The sequence below is a fragment of the Strigops habroptila genome, chromosome Z, assembly GCF_004027225.2.
Source record: "Strigops habroptila isolate Jane chromosome Z, bStrHab1.2.pri, whole genome shotgun sequence".
Taxonomy (NCBI): Eukaryota; Metazoa; Chordata; class Aves; order Psittaciformes; family Psittacidae; genus Strigops; species Strigops habroptila.
This window is the reverse complement of record NC_044302.2, coordinates 31,909,376-31,928,785: the sequence shown is the minus strand read 5'-3', so window position 1 is coordinate 31,928,785 and position 19,410 is coordinate 31,909,376. Positions and strand designations below refer to the sequence as shown.

Sequence of the window (19,410 nt, the reverse complement as noted above, 5' to 3'; positions counted from 1 at the left end):
GACACCGTGTAAACGGAACGGGGAGCGCGGGCTGTGCGGCGGGTTTGGCCAGGACTGGGGTTACCCTCCCGGGGCGTGTGTCCAGAGACAGCCGCTTCGTTTCCGCCTTTTTCCTCCTCCCGGACCCGCATTCTCCCGCTGGGTGTCGGGGCTGGTTGAGCTGCCGGGGCTGGGAAAACATCACCCAACATTCAAGCTCCATCAAGGCTGAGTTAATAAATAAGTAAATATGAAATTAACACCACCCTAAACCTCCTCAGGAAAGGAAGCGTGACGTTTAGTGGCACCGGCAGAGCCGGTCCCTGATCAAACTTTCCGACGCCCAGCACACGACGCTGTACAACGTGCCCCGGGCTGCCCCTCTGCAAACACAGCGGGGACACAACAGGAAGCCAGCTCCAGCCTCCGGGCTCCGGCGGCTCCGACCCGGGACCGCCCGCGGCCCCTGCCGGTGCCCGGCACCGCCTGCCCGCCCCGCGCGGCGCCCATTGGCCGCGCTCTGCCCGCCACCGCCCCGCCGCGGGGAGGGCGGCGCCAGCGTCGCCCCCGGACCGCCGCCGCGGTCGCGGGGGGGCCGCAGCAGAGCCGGAGCAGCAGCGGCAGCACCAGCTGTGGCAGCAGCAGCAGCGGCGGCGGGAGGAGCGTGTCTTGGCAGCGGCACGACGGACCCGTGCCCCCGCCCGAAGACAGCGAGCCTCGGCCTGCGAGCCCAGCTGCTGGTCAGGGAAGGGCAGGGTGAAAGACAAACTAACTGCCAAACAACCCCAAGCGCCCGCGCCCGCCGTGCGGTTTATTTTTATTTCCTCTAACGGTTTCTAAAAAAAAGAGAAAAAGAAATATTATTGTGTTTTCGACGATCCGTGCCGAGTGTGGAGTTGTTTTTCCGCACACCCCTGACAAACAAAGGAAAAGGGGGAGGGGGACCGCGGCGTTTCGCAGAAGACATGCGTTCAGTCAGGAAGAGGTGGACTGTGTGCACGATAAGTCTCCTCCTCATCTTTTATAAGACGAAAGAAATAGCGCGGACCGAGGAGCGCCAGGAGGCACCTCTCGCCGGGTAATTCCGGGGCGCCACGCCGGGAGGGCTCCCCGAGGGTCGGTATCGCTGTCTGAGGTCCTCTCCGTGGCCCCGCCGGGGTCTCTTCAGGTTCCCCGGGCGGTCGCTGGTCACAGGTCGGCCTAGGGAAGGCGTGGGCGGGGTTGTGCGGGACGGGGGTACCGCTGCGGGACGGGTTACGAGCGAGTTGAGGTGTCGGAGCCCAGCGGCTGGAGGCGAGGGGGAAAGGCGGAGGATGCCCGGTGCTGCTCCCACGCAGCCCTGGTAATAGAACCGGGGAAGTTACCTGGCCGAGGCTGCTCTCCGAGGGCCGGGGCGGCTAGAGCGGTGGCGGCGGCCGCCGGAGCGCGTTGTGCCTCGTTTTCTGCTTTGAGAGCCTTTAGGGGACAGCGTGCCGAGCTGCTCAGCCGCTGGCAGGTCCAGGTGCTCCTGCCTCTCTGTCCTGGAAGTTTGCCTGGGAGCTGTGCTTAACTTAGGTGCTCCTTGGGGATGTTTGCATTGAGAGTGTGCGAGACACCCCTCTTAGCTCCCGAGGCTCCTCCGCTGGAAACTCTTGGTCTCTTGCGGAGACCCTTATACATATACCTGTCTTCGGTTGAAAATACAAGACGAAAAGTCCCTTGCCATGTTTTTGTTCGCACCTCAGTTATCTGTTGCGGGTTGTGTTTGTGTACGTGCCTGCCTGTATTCATGGGTTTTCTCCCAACTTGCAGCTGGCGTGTGAAGATGCTGTGTTTTCAACCAAGCCTATTTTCCCGTGGAGGGGTGTAATTTTCTTTTGTTTTCACAGGAGGGGTGCGTAAATTCCGCGGTGGCTTAGCGAAATCAGCAAGCGCTGGGAAGGGGCTCACACTTTGTTTGTTTGTGCAAACCGACTGTGGGGAAGATTCGTCCTTGGTGTAAGCCCCTGCCTTAATTTGAAGAGGAGGCATAAGGAGGTTGTAAGTGTGTGTACGGGCCTGAAGAAAGCTGAGGCAGTTACAACCTGCTTCGTGCCCTGCGGTTCCCAGTATTAAAGGCAGAAAGTGCATCTCTTTTCCACAGCCCTTGCTGGAGCAGGGTGCGGGCAGCAGGGCACAGCTGGGCACAGCTGCGCGGCAATGGCCTCGGCACCTCCCCGAAGCAGGGAGCAGGGGCTGGCTTCACCTTGTCTGTGTGCATGGTTAATGATGTGATGTTTGCTTCCCTTGGTTCACAACTTACTGAGAACTCCTTCTTGCTCAGCCTGGGTGTAAGCCCAGTTCCTGCCGCGATGCTGTGGTATTTGCACACGTATGAGATGTACAGAAGTTTTGGGGTCATAGGTGTGCAAAAATACATGTGAAAATAAGTGTGTAAGGGAGATTCAGCATTAAAGGTACCCATATTTCTTAATATGTACTCCTGCCTGTCAGGCTAGAGGTAGCTACTAAAATGATTCAGAAATTAGTTGCTAGGTAGAATCCATATATATTTGCAAAAACAGAAAAGCCTCCTTCAGTTTATGATACATTATTTTACAGGATCTTAAAGGTACTTAACTGATGATTTAACATTAAATGAGAGAAAATAAGTGTATTTAGTTGTAAATATGTATATCCTTAACAACACTTTGAAACATAGCTGTAATGTACTTGTGCCAGGTCATTTAGTGATATCTCTACTTTTGTATCGGTGAGACTTCTTGTGCAGTCTGGTGCTTTGGCTAAAGATACTGGAATATAGTTTCTTTTCCCGGCTTGTCATCCCATCTGTTACTGAATGAAGTAGGAAAAAAACCCTTAAATGTATTACTAGTGTCTGTTGTCACTATAGATGTTACACTTATCTTTCTCCTGAGGGAGGGGTTCATGCCATTTAATTGTTTTTGACTGGCCACAAGAGCAAGCAAAGTCAGTTTTCTGTGGAATTTTTTACTTCCAGAAGTACCAGTAATGCAAAACCGTGAATGTGTGAGGTAGTTATTATAGTGACACTAATCCCAGGTGAATCCCAGGTGTTCGAAAATGGACAATGTGCAATTCCAAAGTATGCACTATGTTCTCGTAGCAAAGTGTGCTAGGACAGTAATTGTGAAAGCATGCCCTTCTAGATAGTAATGTCTCTTTAAAGGTTAAGGAAGTAGTGAAACATGCTTACTATGTGGAGTGCAGTGTGATCTTCTACTGATATTGAATATGCTTGAAAACAATTATTTGTATGTTATGAACTGTCTTTAGGAGGTGATATGATCTTATTATACTGGTCTGATTGGTCACTGAGGCAATGTAATTCCGAGTGAAGGTTGACGCTTGTCAGCCACAAGTTGCTGTCACACTATGGCAGTCTTTCATTTACATCAGAGAGGATTTGCAGTGATCCTAGAAGATACAAAGTAGCCCAAATTTATTTCACAGTTGTTTACACAAAGAAGAATTTTCTGGAGTAAATTTAGTTTTTTATGTGTTAGTTTATTTAATGTTACTTTAAGTGAAAATTAAATAAAACAATACTAATAAAAGGGAGAGGAGCATGTAAGTGAACACCTTTTTGTTCATTGTAGAACTTTAACACAAAGTGCCTAGGAATTCCTTTTAGTTCCTGACAACATAATTTAATGTGGTTTTACTGCACATTCTGTAGGTCACTGCAGATGTAAATTGTGAATATGGAAGACAACCATATTTCAAAAGCTGTGGTACTTTAGGTGTTGGCTACATGTTCTGTTGTTTTGTCAGCTGTGTCACTGTTCAAGTGCCTACTGGATATTGTTTAACCCAGCATAAACTGGAGACATTTCTGTAGTGCTTCTAGACTGAGTACTTTACCTGGGAGTATTTTGATAATCTCCCTTTAGATGCGTAAACTCTGTGCATCTATGCAGGAAAATATGAGTAGTAAATATATTTACGACCATTATTGAATTTTCTTAAAGAATAAAACATTTTAAAATAGCAAAAAGTATTACCTACATTCTGGTTTTTGAGTTTAGGGACTTATGCAGCATCCTCCCATGTCCTCAAGTTAGTGATTTAGGTGATTTACATATAGGCCTTGTATCTACACGGTTACTTGAAGTTGTAAGCTTTTCGGTAGGTGGCAGTCTTACCTACGAGTCTGTGCAATGTCAGTGCTGCAGAGTGTTGGTGTAGAGGGGGTGAGGGAGGGAGAGCGTTGCTAGTAATGCTGAGTTGGTTTTGATGAGGTCTAGAATATTAGTTTATTAGTTACAGGGCTTTTGCAATCACAGCACTTTTTGAAAATGACTACATATTACCAGTTTTGTTAATTTAGCTTAATTAATGTCCCATTTCAGGTTAGCTTGAATTTAGTTTGCTATATAATTTAGCAAATATTAATACTTTTTGTATATATGTATGTATACACAACAGTAATGTTGCTGTAGCTCTTTCTAAGGGCAAGGATCCAATTGTTTTAAGAATTTACAGCCAGAGGGAAACTAGGGTCAGTGATTCCCTAGGAAGCTTACAGACTCCCATCTTTTCTATTTTGTTGTTTCAGTGGCTGGTCAAAAGTTCTGTATGCAAACTAAATGAGGTTACTGTTACTGGCAGTATTTTGGAGCACACATATTTAACAGATAAAGAGATTTCCATATGTTACTGTTCTACATATTTTTGCACAACCAATACAAGATGTTCTGTGTGGTAGAATAATCAACAGCTATGCTTGAACTCAGCTGAATGTTGCTCTGGCACCCAAGCGGGAACGGTATGGAAGACAATAGAAACCTATGGAGCTAAACCCAGATTTTAGACCTAACACCTTAAGTTGTGCTTGGGTTGCTAGAGCTTCTCTGCTAAAACAATGATATCTTACCACATGTTCAGTGATCATCACCCACAGCTTACTGTATTTTTTAATTTTTTTTAAGCTTACCTTACCAAAATTTATGACTCTGTTAGGATTGATGAAGAGGATAAGACAACTGAGGTTGCTTAGATGTATGCATGCGAAAGTTTCAGGAAGTCTTGAGGAAATTTTGTAGTTTGTATGCTGCTAAACTCCAGTTTTCTGTGCATGAAGGTCTCTTAGTATCAATGGGAGGGAAAAGGAGTCTATTAGGCCATTATTATAGAACATGAACAATTGCTAGTCAAAGGCTTGAAAGTAAGCACTTAATTCTTAGTTTAGTACTGGAAATGTGGGACATGGAAGTTCAGAATCTGTGTCACAAACATAGTAAAGTTTGGGTCAAGGGTCACAATTTGGAGTGTATTGTTATGCCTATTTCATTATAAAATAAGCTCTTAAATTACATATTCAAGTATTAGTTACAGATGTCCCGTACATTTCTCACAGGTGTAGTTTGCTTGCTTTGGCAAACAGACAATTCCTTCTTTTTGTTGTGAATAAATGTATGTATCACTGGTGCTTGTGACATAAATTACTTAAAGCTAGAGTTAGCCTTGATGTGATTGTGTCTTTTCTATATTGCATTGCAGAGATGGTGAATTGAGTTTGAGTAGATCAATGATCAATAGCTCTGATAAGATAATTCGAAAGAGTGGCTCCTCAATCTTCCAGCATGCTGTAGAAGGTTGGAAAATCAATTCTTCTTTGGTCATGGAAATAAGGTGAGCATTCTAAATAAAAAGCAGTTCATTACATATTATCTGTAATCCTTTTCATTTCATAATGCCTATAATTCCTGTGGTCTGGAAAACAGTCATTTGATTTATGGTTGCATGTAGATGTTTTATGACTGTATATAGAGCTCAGTGTTAAATGCAAATAAACTACATTAGACTCCAAAGTCAAGCCATCCTTCATAAGAAGAAATAAAATGTTTTCATCTGGCTGTGTCAATCAGACCCATGCAGTCAGTATCTATATTATGCATTATTAACCCACATTTGAGTTCTCTAGAACTCTCTAGAACTCTCTTGCAGTCAGTCGTGAGAATCTGGCACTTTTAGGACATGATTTCCTTTCATCCTAAAGGTCTGCAATAGAACAGATGGAAGTACCAATTGATGGAAGTACCAATAGAACATACCAATTTTTCTCCCTTAACTACAAAGGGAGCGTAAGGAGTCAAGAGCTAGGATATCAAGTGCTGCGAATCCAACCCTATCTGTGGCTGGCCCAAGTCATAAGTTCACATGTTGACAGTAGCCGTATCTTATGCAGGTTTTTTTCCTAAATTCTGAGAGGGTGAAAACAGCCTTAAGTTCATGCTGAAACAGGAAAAAGTGGTAGCAGAGTTAACGTGAGTGATTGTTCTGGTGTGTCTTAGTAGTTGCAGTGGGTCTGCTCACCTTGGGGCCTGAGAAGCAGCAGCCTCTAGTGTTTTTTATTGTCATTGTATTTTCCCTGTCGTATTTGGGAAGGTGACCAGTGAGAGAAATGTACGGAGCATGGGTTGGCAGTGTGAAGGGCCAGGAACATCACATTCTGTGAAAAATGATAGAAAATAACTATTTTTGGCAGAAATCACAGACTAAGGGGTCCTCAGGCACTTGACTGCTCCCAAGGCACCTGGGTTTCTTACTGGTGAAGGCCTTATGGTCACCCTAAGATGCAACTCAGGAATGGTGTTTCTTCCGGGACCGTCACTTCTGATGTAGCCTGTTTGACCAGTGTACAGTTGTTCCATAAAGGCTAAGTTCTGCTCCAAGGTAGTCCAGGCAAGATAAACGGATTTTCTGTATCAGTAACAGTATTCAAAATTTGTATGCACTTAACTGCCAGTTTAAGTTGGAGGAATAGAGAGTAAGTTCAGAATAATACCACTGAAATTCCAGATCATAGGTTATGGTTCTGACAAACAGGAGAAAATAGCACGCTGTGAATTTACTTGTGAAGTAAATTGATTTGGAAGCCGTTGAGTGACTACAGATAGAGACAAATAACCCTTTTCAGTCATTTTGTTTAAAAATTAAGTGTCGTATTTCAGAATAATGAAAATTCATGATCTGCTCAAGCCAAACATCAAACAAGTGAAAATATTACAATTACTTCTTGATTATAATTGAGAGAAAATGAAGCTTGGGTTTTGCTCATTTTTTACCTGCTCCAAAAGCAAAATACATCATTCAGACAAAGAGGCAAACCAGTAGAGAATGCTTTAGATTTTTTTAAGCCTGTTACAACATGTGTATCATCTCAATCTACTAAAATAATGAGTTTCAAAACTATTTTTATCCTTATTGTTGGATTGGGGAAAGTTTTCTCATTTCATAAATTACTAACATGTTCTTAAACAGATGATGTGATTATGTAGTATTTTTTCAAAATTGTACTGTGAAGGTTGTTTTGGTTTTTTTTGTCTCCATAGAACAATGAAATAAAACATCTATCTTGTACACTGGTTTAAGCAGTCAAGCCTTCACTTTATCAGCATAAGGATTTTTCTGCACAGAAGAGAGCATAATGCTGAGGTTATTTAGATGTCCATGTTGCTAGTCTTGTTTTGAGATGAAATAACTATACCATCATGAACACTGGAGCAGAAAGCAGGTGTTTTCACTGAACCAGTACAAGATTTTAGATTGTGTGACTTGGGGCCAGAATTTTACATGAACTGTGTGAAATGAATCACTGCTACCAGTCATATTCTTTCCAGAAATCCTCTTTGCTGGTGTGCATAGCATACTCAGTTATGGTACTCAGCAGTGAGAAAAGGAAGTTTGGCATGCTTTTCCCTGAGAAAGCAGTCCCCTATGATAATTGCTGCACTCTGATGTTGGCTAATCAATATGCAGTCTTTCACTTTTACAGGCAGTTTGCTATATACCTTTCTTCCCTGTCACAACAGTAAGAAGCATCTTAGCCATAAATATTTTTACACTTACGGACCTATCATCAGGACTAACTTCAATTGTGTCTAGCAATCTCCTAGAGTGTTCTCATGGTTAAACTAACTGTTCAGCCCTCCAAAGTACATTACATGCACTGTGTAGACCATGAAGATGATTCATACTCTATTATTGCAACTGTTAATGTGAACAGTGATGTTCTTGTGGTGTGAGGTTGATAACAGTAAGTAACAGTAAGAGTGAAACAAAAAAAACCTAGCGCCTGTTGAATAATGTATAAAAAGATATTGGTTCTTAGCAGTGGAGAAATAATTTGTGAAACCATTAGTGTACAGCATAAAGACATTTCATAAAACTTACAATAAATGGCAGCTGGTTTTGGGTCTTAGTCAGTTTGACACCCACATAAGCAATTTTAAAACATAGAAGATATTTGATAGTGAGTTTTGCTTTGTGCAAGGACTATTGATCAATGTTATGTCTGTACCTCATTGGCTGGCAGCAGGATTATGCTTTGCTATTTGCTTTGTTGACCGTGGGCATCATCTCTGTCCATCTTCCTTTTGTTCAGGTTAGTGACCAGTCTATCAGCCTCAAAAGTCCTATGAATTCTTGACAAGGTCAGGCTCAGGTAGGAGTCAATGAGTGGAAAAGCTTCTTCATGGCAGGGGGGTTGGAACTAGATCTTAAGGTCCTTTCCAACCCTAATTATTCTATGATTCTATGATTCATCAGGACCCCTTGGGGGGAATGAAAAGCTTCCATTGGTTTTCTGGTGTCACAAGATGTTATTTGTGACTTTGCAGCCAGAAGGGGCAGTATAGGGAGTGTAGCACCTCTTCTGGGAGGACAGCAGCCTCTTGGGGATGTTAAGCAGGCATTAGAAGAAAGAGCTAGAATTTCTGTGATTGAGGTGGAAATGATGGGTGTTATTAATTACTTGAGACTGTCGCAAATTTGCTGCCTTGCCAGTCATGATTGATCATGTAATTTTTCCAACTGATTTTACATTCTGCTTGACAACAACTTTAAAGAAAAATTAGTAATTCCTGTGCCTAAGGGAAGAAGACTGCTTGTTTGGCTCCCATTCTGCCTGAATGATTTCAGTCATGAAGAAGACAGAGAATCTGCTACCTGCAAGGTTTTGTGTCTTAAGTCCTTTCTACTTTCTGTAGCAATGTGAAGGTCTTCCAGTTATGGAAATCAGGTAATTTCAGTTGTATTGAAGGCCGTACTCTCAGAAAGGAGACATTTGGCTGAGATGTTACAAACCTGTCTGAGGAAGCCTTTCATACAGGGCTGATGCTAGCACATCTGTGACATTTCAGTATGTGACTTTCTTCTTCTCCTTATTTTTGATTAAATGTGGGCATTTATGTTGGAAGAAGCAGATGAAGGTTTTGAATTACAGGAAGGCAAAAAAAAAAAAAGTGTTGAAGACACATTTATCTCTCTGCAGTATAACAGAGAATTCAATGGGTGGAAATTCGCTGTCAGAAAAGTGTGAGAACTCCTTTCTTTAAGATGTTAACAGCATCATAAAAAAAGTGCGACTTCCTCCTTAGAAAGGTTCAGATTATTATCACTGTTTATCTTTCAAGTTAATATAAACCAGCTATGATAACTCCATCAAGTATAAGCAGTAAATACTGAAGTGGCATTGCAGCAGTGCAATTGCTGTGAAGCTTTTGAAACAACACTTTGGGGCCACTTGCGCTGTTTCTTTCAGGGTTTCTTTGTCTTTAAGACATGCAGACTGGGCCTCTCTAGTTTGGTTTAGTTATAATAAACCTTAAGGGGTTTTTGCCTCCTTAGACCCTTTCCTCAATTGAAAAGTCAGTGTTCACTGCAAGTTGGGGTGATTAACTCCTTTAAGTCCTTTCTTTAGACTCTAAATTGCTTAACTTCATGAAAAGGTGAGGTATGGCTGGCCTTCATATGGTAAGCAGTAGTTGAGTCACGCTCTGTTTAAAAGCCCTCTTTTCCTTTTGCTTGCCCACTGAAGTTTTGTGCTAGTACTTGCTTCAGCTTGTGACCTTTCTGGTCAAGGGAGAGTGGGGTGCCGTGAAGGACGCGAGAAAGGCTGGAATGGGAACTTATGTTTGTGGGGTCCTCCATGGGTTGGGGAGTGCCAGGAACCTTTCCACAGTTGGTTGAAGTTAGGCATGTTTTTAACCAATCCAAATTGGGGGTTGGACTAGGTGACCTTTTAAGTCCTCTTCGAACCCAAACTATTCTATGATTCTAAATGCTGCTTCCCTTGAAGGGGTTTTCTTAAAACTCCCTTTCAGTCAGACTAAAGCCAGCCATCTACAAGGGCAGTCTGTGACCTTGTGTTACCACACAGTTTGTTCTTCTTTTGTTTTTTTTTTTTAATTAAACTAATTTAGCTGGCTAAAAGTGTGCTTTACCCTTTACTAAAAGGTTGTAGTTCTTGGTGATTTCAAAAGGTGAGAGCTTCCAGATGGGGAGTGCAAAGCAGCGTCTAGACTTGCTAGAGTTAAAAAATCAAGTTGTTTAAAGACCTATGTGAATCAGTCAGAGGAAGTCTGCAGGAGAGCAACAAGAGGAGACAGAGATCTACAACACATGACCTGTCCAATAAGAAAAAGAATAAAATTGGATGGCTTCTTAGCCTCGGGTAAATGAAGAGTACTGCCAAGAGTAAGGAATAGTCTGTCCTCCAAAGGCAAGGTATAAGGAACAAGAACAGTCTTCATTTGCTGTGGGAAAGACCAGAGCTAGCATGAGCAATATTGGTCTGCTGGTAAGGCTAGGGAAGCACTGACATAGAGTTCATGGGGAGTTTGCTGAGTCCCCACCACAGGAGGTTGTTAGGAATATATTAGGTAGACATAGGCTGGGGTTGATATATCATAGAATCATAGAATGGTTTGGGTTGGAAGGGACCTTAAAGCTCATCCAGTTCCAACCCCCTGCCATGGGCAGGGACACTTTCCACTAGACCAGATTTCTCGAAGCCCCTTCCAACCCGGCCTGTGTGTGAAGATAAAGGCACATACTCGGTGGGGCCAGACTGTGGTCTGAGTAATCACTTAGTCCTTCTCTGTTTTTATAATGTGGTTGCTTGTGAGCTAGCCCAGCTTCTGGGGTGCTGAGGATGCACTTCAGGGGTGACTCCTCGTGTTTGGGGTCGAGACAAGTCCAGATACCCCAGCAGTGAGGGTATGTGGCATTGTCTTGCTCAAAAGGAATGATTTTCCCCGGGAAAGTGTTGGAGGTCATATTTCAGTGTTCTTGACGATGTCTAAATATAATACATTTGTTTGTAATGTTAAACATTTAAGTGATTTAGTTTCTTTCCTTAATGCACACAGGGTTAAGGCAGGTGAGGAAAAGTTTGCCCTTATATAATAGTTGTGTAGTGCAAAGACTACAGTACAAAATAAAACCAGAAAAATGCGCATAAACAGAAGAATGTCACCATGTTACCCTAGAGCAATACGTATTTACAACATTTGGAAAGCTTTCAGAGGCAATGCTGTCTGTTACATGTACCTTATCAGATAACTGGGAGTTGTAGTTAGTATTTAAATATTATGAACATCTGTTTCTGGTTACCAAAGCAGAACCTTAGGTCAACCACAGATAGTGACACCATGTTTCTGTGAGTCACATAAACATGTTGCACACATCTGTTTGGCTTCAGAGAAGGGGGAGCCACATCTGCCTCTCCTGACTGCAGAGGGTTCAGGCAACACCCTTAATACAGTTTTATTTATCAAAACAAAGCTTGAAGACCATCTGAAATAAAACAGCTTCTTTACACATTTCAGCTTAAGGCTTCAGAACACCTTTGCTTCAAGGTTTATTAAAAATCATGCTAGTTTTTTTCTTCTAACAGAGCTTACTTTTGAATTTTGTATGCAGCTAGATATGGATTAGCACTTATTCTAAATTATTTTGTCTGGCCTGTTTAATCAGAATAACCCTGTGCTATTTCCAGTGCTCTTTGTGGGACAGAACAGAGGTTTAAACAAGTTCTTATTATTAACCAGCATCGAGACTGACTGAGGCACTCATGTATGTGCTTTCAGTTTTTGTCATATCCCTTGGTAATTTTTTTTTTTTCCCAGCACTTAAAAGAAAATGGGAAGTACTACTATCCCTGTGGTACACATTAGTCAGTAGCACAGAGGAACTTAATAACATGAACTCTGCATTCTTAATTGTGTATTTTTCAGTATTAAAAGATACCTGGATACAATCAGATTAATCAATTAAAATATCATGTTAGCATTATTTCACATCTCTTATACAAAGATTCTTACGTGTACTGTAATACCCATGCATACATTTAATTGAATGTGCTACTGACAACTTCAGATAAGAAAACAAATGAGAAGATACTAAGATGCAGTGACTTTTGCCCGTCTCAATATTTTATGGAGAAATAAATTCCTTAGACATTTGGAAATTTCAGCTCTGTTAAATAAGTGGCGGATTAATTCAGGTCCACTTGAAACCCTTTGGAGGACTTAAATGAGCATGTGTGAGCACATAGATAATTAAGCTTTTACTGTAAGTAACCAAAGTAATAGTGGAAGCCAAAGCACTTTTATTTTCTTGACACTGTTTGCATAACTTCACTGCCTTCCTCTTACATTTTAAAATAATACACAAGATACTCTATTCATGCACAAATGTTGCTACTTGTTTACTAACAGGAACAGTATTAGGACCATTCATTCTAGGTATCAGGAATGGGTGCTTCAAATTACCAAAGTGAATCTTCTGGTGATCACGTGACTTTTTTTATGCAGAGCCCTAGGATTCTGTATATTTCATGGTTTCTTTGGCTTTTTGCGTCTTGTTTGTGGTCACCCCTTCTCAAGTCAGAGTGCATGTAAAGTGAGTCTGGGTAGTTCGGTGGATGCTATTGATAACTTTTGATGCCTTCATCTTGTCCTTTACTGCCACAGCTCTTGTAGCTCTGTTCTTAGGTAATGAATCATTTTAGTAATTTGTAATACTTCTAGACTGGCCAGTTCCTTCCTTCTTGCTCTTTTCTATTTTGTAGTAATTTCTGTATCTGTTGCAGAGTATCCACAAAATGAAGTTTAACAAACCCATGGAGATTCTTTCAACTTACAGACTGAACTGAAGTCTTCATCTTCCTTTTGCCTGGTCTTACCAAAAGCTTTAGACACTCAGGATTTTAACACTGTCTATCCTGCTCCATTATTCTTACTCCCTGTCATGCCTCAGTACAAGCTGCCTTTGCTCTGAAGCGGCTTCATTCATACATGACAACTGTAACAGGCAGGCTCAGCCAGCCTCTTCTTTTTTTCCTCTTTCCTTTTTTTTTTTTTTTGTCAAAGTTTAATAAACAAGAAGAAACACTTGAAAAATATTTTTATCATGTTTCACTTCCTCTGTGGCTTATAAGATCAGTTTCAGGGTAAGTAGTTTGTATCACTGGTTGCAAGGTTCAGACATATTCTTTCCTCTTGAGGCAGTGACACAGGAGTTGGCTGGTGAGAATAGTGTTCCTATAGTTCATCCTTTTTCACTTGTGAGGGATTATTTCCCCTTTATGTCTCTGAGTTGGTGTTGCAACTGCTAGTGGCATCTCTAGTTATCTTTTCCTGTTTTGATCTCCTCTAAGAAAGTTCTGCTCTAAAAGCTTATTACGTAAAAGTAGCGTTCTCTTACTCAACAAAATGTCTGTTCTGTTTTAAATTCCACCTCACCTGCTGACAGTTATGGAAAATACAAAGTTCTTGTTTTTCTTCTTGTCTTGTTAGAGTTGCAGAGGCAGAAGTTTCTATTCGAATTAACACATAGTGAACCCTGCCCCAGCTCAGCACTCCTCATCTCTTCCTTAAGTGTAGTCTGCTTCAGTATGTGCTTCAGTTCACGTGATCTTTATGTGTCTTCACAAACAAACATGCTTTGCAGAGCAGGGATGGACACCAGCTTGTAAGGCTTTGCTTATTTGCAACCCTGAGCTACCAGTGGCTCCTGCAGTCCTGTCCTGTATTCCTTTCCAGCTTTTAACAGCAAGTATAAGTGTGTACTGAAAACTGCTCAACATAGCCAGTGCAGGTATCAGTCATTACATAGTTGTGGTCATTAAAAGTGTCTTTTTTCAACTTAGGTATTGAAAATGTGTGGTTTTTTAGACCCTTGCCCCCACTCCTGTAAGCAGGTACAATTACCATTAACTTTTTCAGCTGACATTTAAGCAGACATTCTTCATCTGTTACTTGCTGTGGGCTGCTATACAACTGTTTCATTACTGTAGTTCTCTTGACCTGTGGTAGCCTGTATCTTGTCTGTGTCTGAACCCAGCTAATAGTTAATTGCAGAGAAGAAGGGTAAAAGGTGGGCTAACCTGATTTAAAGCAATGAAAAGAGTTCATAAGTGTTTCTATGAGTTCATCGAACAGCTTGACTGGACCTTGAGCTGCAGTAGTTTAATTTGCAGCATGTTTTGAAGCTGATTTTGCTTAAATTGATACAAAAGTCTGTGGGTGTACTTATTTCAAGTTAATTAGGATAACTTTGGCTGAACTTCAGTTAATTAGGAGCAAGTTACACTGAACTGAATATGTTTTCTTACAGTAAAATAAAAATCCATAAGAAAACATGGGCATTCCTAAACTAAGCTGATTTTTGAGAAATGAGATGGTAGTGAACATTTATTTCCTAAATCATAAATACCTCATATATTTAACTATGTTTATGATCATATTTCAAATATGTGTTTATTCCAAAGTTTTGCGAAGTACTCAAAAATAGTATGCCTTCCAGTTTCCAAAATTGTCTTCTCTTGGTCTCTCAGTGCCTTTAGAGGAGGTCATTAAGCTCTATTACTGGAGTATTTATGTGTCATATTGTAACAAAGATTTCAACTCTGTCCTAACAGCTTTACTCTAACTCCATCCTAGAGCATGGGAAATTACTCCTTAGTCTGTCTGACACTATCTGCCCTCTGCTTTATCTTATATGCACTGTACAGTCTATTATTATTAGGTAGACTCTGCATGAGTAGTGAGTGTTGGGTTTTATCTCTACATTTTTCTGTCAACACAGAAAGAACATTCTTCGATTCTTGGATGCTGAAAGAGATGTATCAGTGGTCAAAAGCAGCTTCAAGCCAGGAGATGTAATCCATTATGTACTGGACAGACGTCGCACCCTTAACATTTCTCAGGATTTGCACAGCCTTCTCCCTGAAGTTTCCCCAATGAAGAATCGCCGATTTAAAACCTGTGCAGTTGTTGGGAATTCTGGCATCCTGCTGGATAGCGGATGTGGAAAAGAGATTGATAGCCACGAGTTTGTAATAAGGTGAGTTTTTGTCTGCTGTTGAAGGTATAGCCTGCTATATTTATTGGAGAAAAGCTGAGAGAAGTGTTTTAATTTCAGATTTCAGGCATTATCTGAAACTAATCTGAAATGGTATCCTTTACCATGTGATTCCCCAAATTTAAATACATGCTCATATTGTTGACAAGAAGATTATTTTTACAGTGAAAATAAAACAGGGGCCAAAGGAGAGAGGTTTGTGCTACGTATTTTTGCTGTTTGTTGATTTTATTCCAGACAAAATAAATATTCTTTTGGAGGCCTTGGTAGAACAATGTTTTATCTTTCAAAAATACTCTTTCTTAGCTCTTGGCTGATAAAGATGGCCTGTTGTAAATTACTACATTACTACATTACTTATGTGCACCATGGGGTAAAATTTCAGTGTTATGAATTTATGTTGAAGCAGATGGCTGCCGTTAAGGTAATTGGAAGTCACACATCTAACTCCCTTCACATTGGTCTAAAAATGTATCCCTGCAGTTTGGGAAAAAATGTTATGCTTCACTTGTGAATTCATTCTTCAAACACATACAATAGAATACCTTTGGACTTCACATATTAATAGGAAATAAAGAGGAATAGCTGGCCTGATTTGGCAGCCTGGCATTATATTTATATAGAGAAAGTTGGGCAAAAGATGGGTTCTTTTGCTTTCAGAGCAGAAGTTTTGATTGGTTTGGTTTGAGAAAGATGAAAGGGCAGAAACCAGAAGGGCAGTGACAGAAACAATATAGAAATAGTTGTCATTGCGAGTAATTTGCTTTTTCTTTTCTCACCTTGAAGGAGGATGGTGGCAAAAAAAATATCAAAAGGCTATGGAAAAGAAAAATAATAGTTTTTCAGTATATAAATCAAAACAGGATATACTCATAAAAGTTGCATTTTATTTGAAAGGTGTACTAGCAAGTGGCAGCTGAAACAGTAACACACCACTCTTTCATTTTTCTTACTTGTTTTGCTTGTACCACTAGTCTTTCAAATTAGCATCCTTATTGCAGAAGAAATCCCCAAATACATACCGCATTTTTAAACCTCATTTAGCCTATTACATGCTTTATACCCTTTCAGAGATTAAATGTGATTCATTTAACAGGACTACAGAAAAATTTAGATACTAGATTTTCCGGATGAAAATTTTGTTTCAGAAGGCAAGCAACATATTTTTACTCAAGTCATGTGCTGAATTGGTTTGAAGTCATCTCCATGCTCTTCCTCATATTTTAACTAGCCATGAAGCTAGGTGGTGATATCTGATAGGGGATCTTAACTAATTCAAGTCATGTGGAGTAAAGATATTCTTAAAGATTAGTGTATGAATAAAAGAACGGTGAAGCTTAATAGGAACATTAGGAAGCTACTGTTGCTGATCAGTTATTTAGACTGGAGAAACATCTCATATGGGGTGTGACTGGTGAAATGATCAGAATAACTAGGCTGATGATACTGTGGATAATAAACTTGGTCAGGTAAGGAATAGAGTTCTTGACACTATGGCCCATAGAGAATTTTAATACAGTGAAATTTTTGGATTTACAAATTAAAGTTAAAACAGTTTAGAAATTCACAGATTGTCTCATAGGTTAAACTGTATGATATTAGGACTATGGTATCAAAATGTACCATGACACTCTGTGACTCTCTGCTTTTGGCTGATTTCTCTAGAAGTAAAATGCACTCATTCTACTCACCACCTGGTGGTGTTCTGAAAAGCAGTTGCTGTATGTACGGTATGCAGCTAGATGAACAACATCTTGTAGAATCTCCTGGTGCCGAGTGCATTATGCCTGTGTGCTCTGACAAGTATGTCATGCTGTTTTGGTTAAATATATCATCAGTTGATTTTAATAGTACTGTATGTTCTTTTTGAGATCTGAAACAAAAGAGTGTGGTTTTGAGAGGTGTTTCTTAAAGCAGTAGTTAGTTCTAATGTTAGTTCTAACACCAATAATACCATTAATTTAATGACAAAACTGATAGTGAATGTCTGAGAAAGTGACGAGGACACAACAGGCAACCAGCAGTATGTGCATTACAGTACAATAGACTCAATATCCTGAATCTTAATGCTCCTATAAAGGTGGTATGAAGATACTAGCAATGCCTGATAAAGACACAGAGTATATGCTTTATTAAGGGTAAAGAAGATTGTCACTACCCAGTACTTAAAGTAATTTGTTTGATTGTATCTCTCAGTGTCTTTGAAAGTAATCCAAAGTTCTAGTAACTGTCTGTCTGCCTTTTATACATTCCAGCCTATTCAGTGCCTTCTATATAACAATGTCTCTCAAAGAACATTTGATCAAGCAGATCACCGGATAATTAGAATGCATCTATTACAAAAAATGTTTAAAAATAGGCACCTAAACTAGAGTCAAATAATAAGCATGCCTGCAAGCCAACATATAATTCTGTCAGCAAATTTTACAAGTAAAACAATGCAATTCTTTTTCTTCAGGCATCCCTGAAAGTGCATAAATAAGGATAATTTATGAAAGCAAGGTAATATCTTGTCAGCATAAGCAGATTTACTGTATTTACTGAGCATTTTAAAGTGTCTTAGTTTTAATTACATAAGGCCTTATTTTGTTCTCCCGGCATCAGAAATCAAGAATTTAGAGACATATGTTCTGTTAGGATAAAACAGATTAGTTCCACAAGTTCAGTGAAGTCATACCTGTGTTGACAATAGAAAATATGACCCATCTAGTTAAAATAAGAAGCAGGGAGACTTTGCTATTGAAAAAACCCCCATGTGCTGACTATAAACTATCCTGTTTCTCATATTCCTTTCCTTTTTACCTCTTACCTTTTATGTTCTGTTAAGTGACTATTGATCCTCGCACCTCTACTACATTTGTAGTGATGAGCTATAGCATGCTGCATTTTGGTGCTATACCCAGAAAGGAACTGAAACATTCTAAAATCTAATTCCATAAAATAAATCAGTATATAAATGTGAGATCATGAGATTACATTTAAGATCTATAAATTGCACAGTGCTGTTGCAGGTGCTGGTTTTTGCACTGTACTGTTTTAATCTATTTCTCTAGCTCTTAGTCAGATACATGCTGCTCAATCCCTGTAAGATTTAAATGCAATACATCTTATTCCCCCACTCTCTACGCTTTCTCATGCCAGGGCTGTATTAGCTGTTAAAACTTACAGAAGAGATGAAATTGTTAGAGTAAGTAGTACATTTTGAAATGCAGTAAGTTACATAGGATTTCTTGAAAAATACAACTGTATTTTTTTTTAAATGTAAAATAACAATACTAAACATTGCTAAGTAATAATTTTCAGATTCCTGGATTTACTTCTGGCAGCCAGTGAGTACCAAAAAGAATTCAGTTCAGCTTTGGGTTCAGAATTTGAACAATGCCAAAGATCAGAAGAATTTTTTAATTTTTTTTTTTTTTTTTTTTAAATTAATAGAATTCAGCATTCATGATGGGAACTATTCAAAGGCTGAGGCCAGGTAGTGTTTTGGAGTTACTTGGTTAAAAAGCAAACAGGCAAACAAACAAACCCACCAAACCTAGTAAACAGTTTTGTATTTTTTCTTGTGGTAACACTATTCTTGGAAAAGTCCATTTCATTTCATGTGGAGGACAGTCCTGTTAAGTGAAGCTGTTTACTAGCTTAAAACTGCTAGGGCAAGAAACATCTTTCTTTGGATTGAAGTGCCTAGTTACTACGTTACTACTTTTCTTTCTCCTGTTGCAGTGATTTTGCGCTAACTCTGACAGTACCTAGGGATCAGTCTAAATATTTTTGCTGTCGTTGATAAAATTTTGCTGGGCAAATGCAGCTTTCCAGTGTCCTTTGACTTTTGTTTCTTTTATTTTATCTTGGCAATTCTTGTGGTTAGTAAATTTGACATGGAGAAAGCTTGTAGTCGTTTAATAAATTTGTTGTTTTATCCTGTGCAAAGAGGAAGATAATCTGACTTCCTCTTTGACGTCTTGGTTTTGCGGGAAAGCAATTGTCATATGAGCAGAAGACAGGGTATCTGTTCAGGAAGTAGAAAAGACAGATCTTCTAACCATACCATGGAGCTGTGGTTGCTCATTTAAAGAGAACAATGTAAATTTCTCTTCTAATAGTAATACATGAGCAAAGAGTGGTAGTGGCTTCTTTCTTAGGTATTGTTCCTTTAGCTGATAGGGAAAAACAATCATAAATTTGTCAGAATTAAAAGATTTAGGATATTAATGTCCTTATATTCTGGAACTTTTCGTCTGTTTCTGTAACTTGTATCAGCTTTTATGTCCAGGT

General features: G+C 40.1%; 1 protein-coding gene across 1 annotated transcript in view; it reads left to right on the top strand.

The window, feature by feature from the left end:
- The first annotated feature begins 521 nt into the window (after window positions 1–521).
- Window positions 522–19,410, top strand: part of ST8SIA4 (ST8 alpha-N-acetyl-neuraminide alpha-2,8-sialyltransferase 4) — a 55,798-nt gene continuing 36,909 nt past the window's right edge. The window contains exons 1-3 of the mRNA XM_030512138.1: window positions 522–1,057; window positions 5,482–5,613; window positions 14,857–15,114. Coding sequence (XP_030367998.1) covers window positions 945–1,057; window positions 5,482–5,613; window positions 14,857–15,114 — 503 coding nt within the window. The 5' untranslated portion in view covers window positions 522–944. The remainder of the gene's footprint in view (window positions 1,058–5,481; window positions 5,614–14,856; window positions 15,115–19,410) is intronic.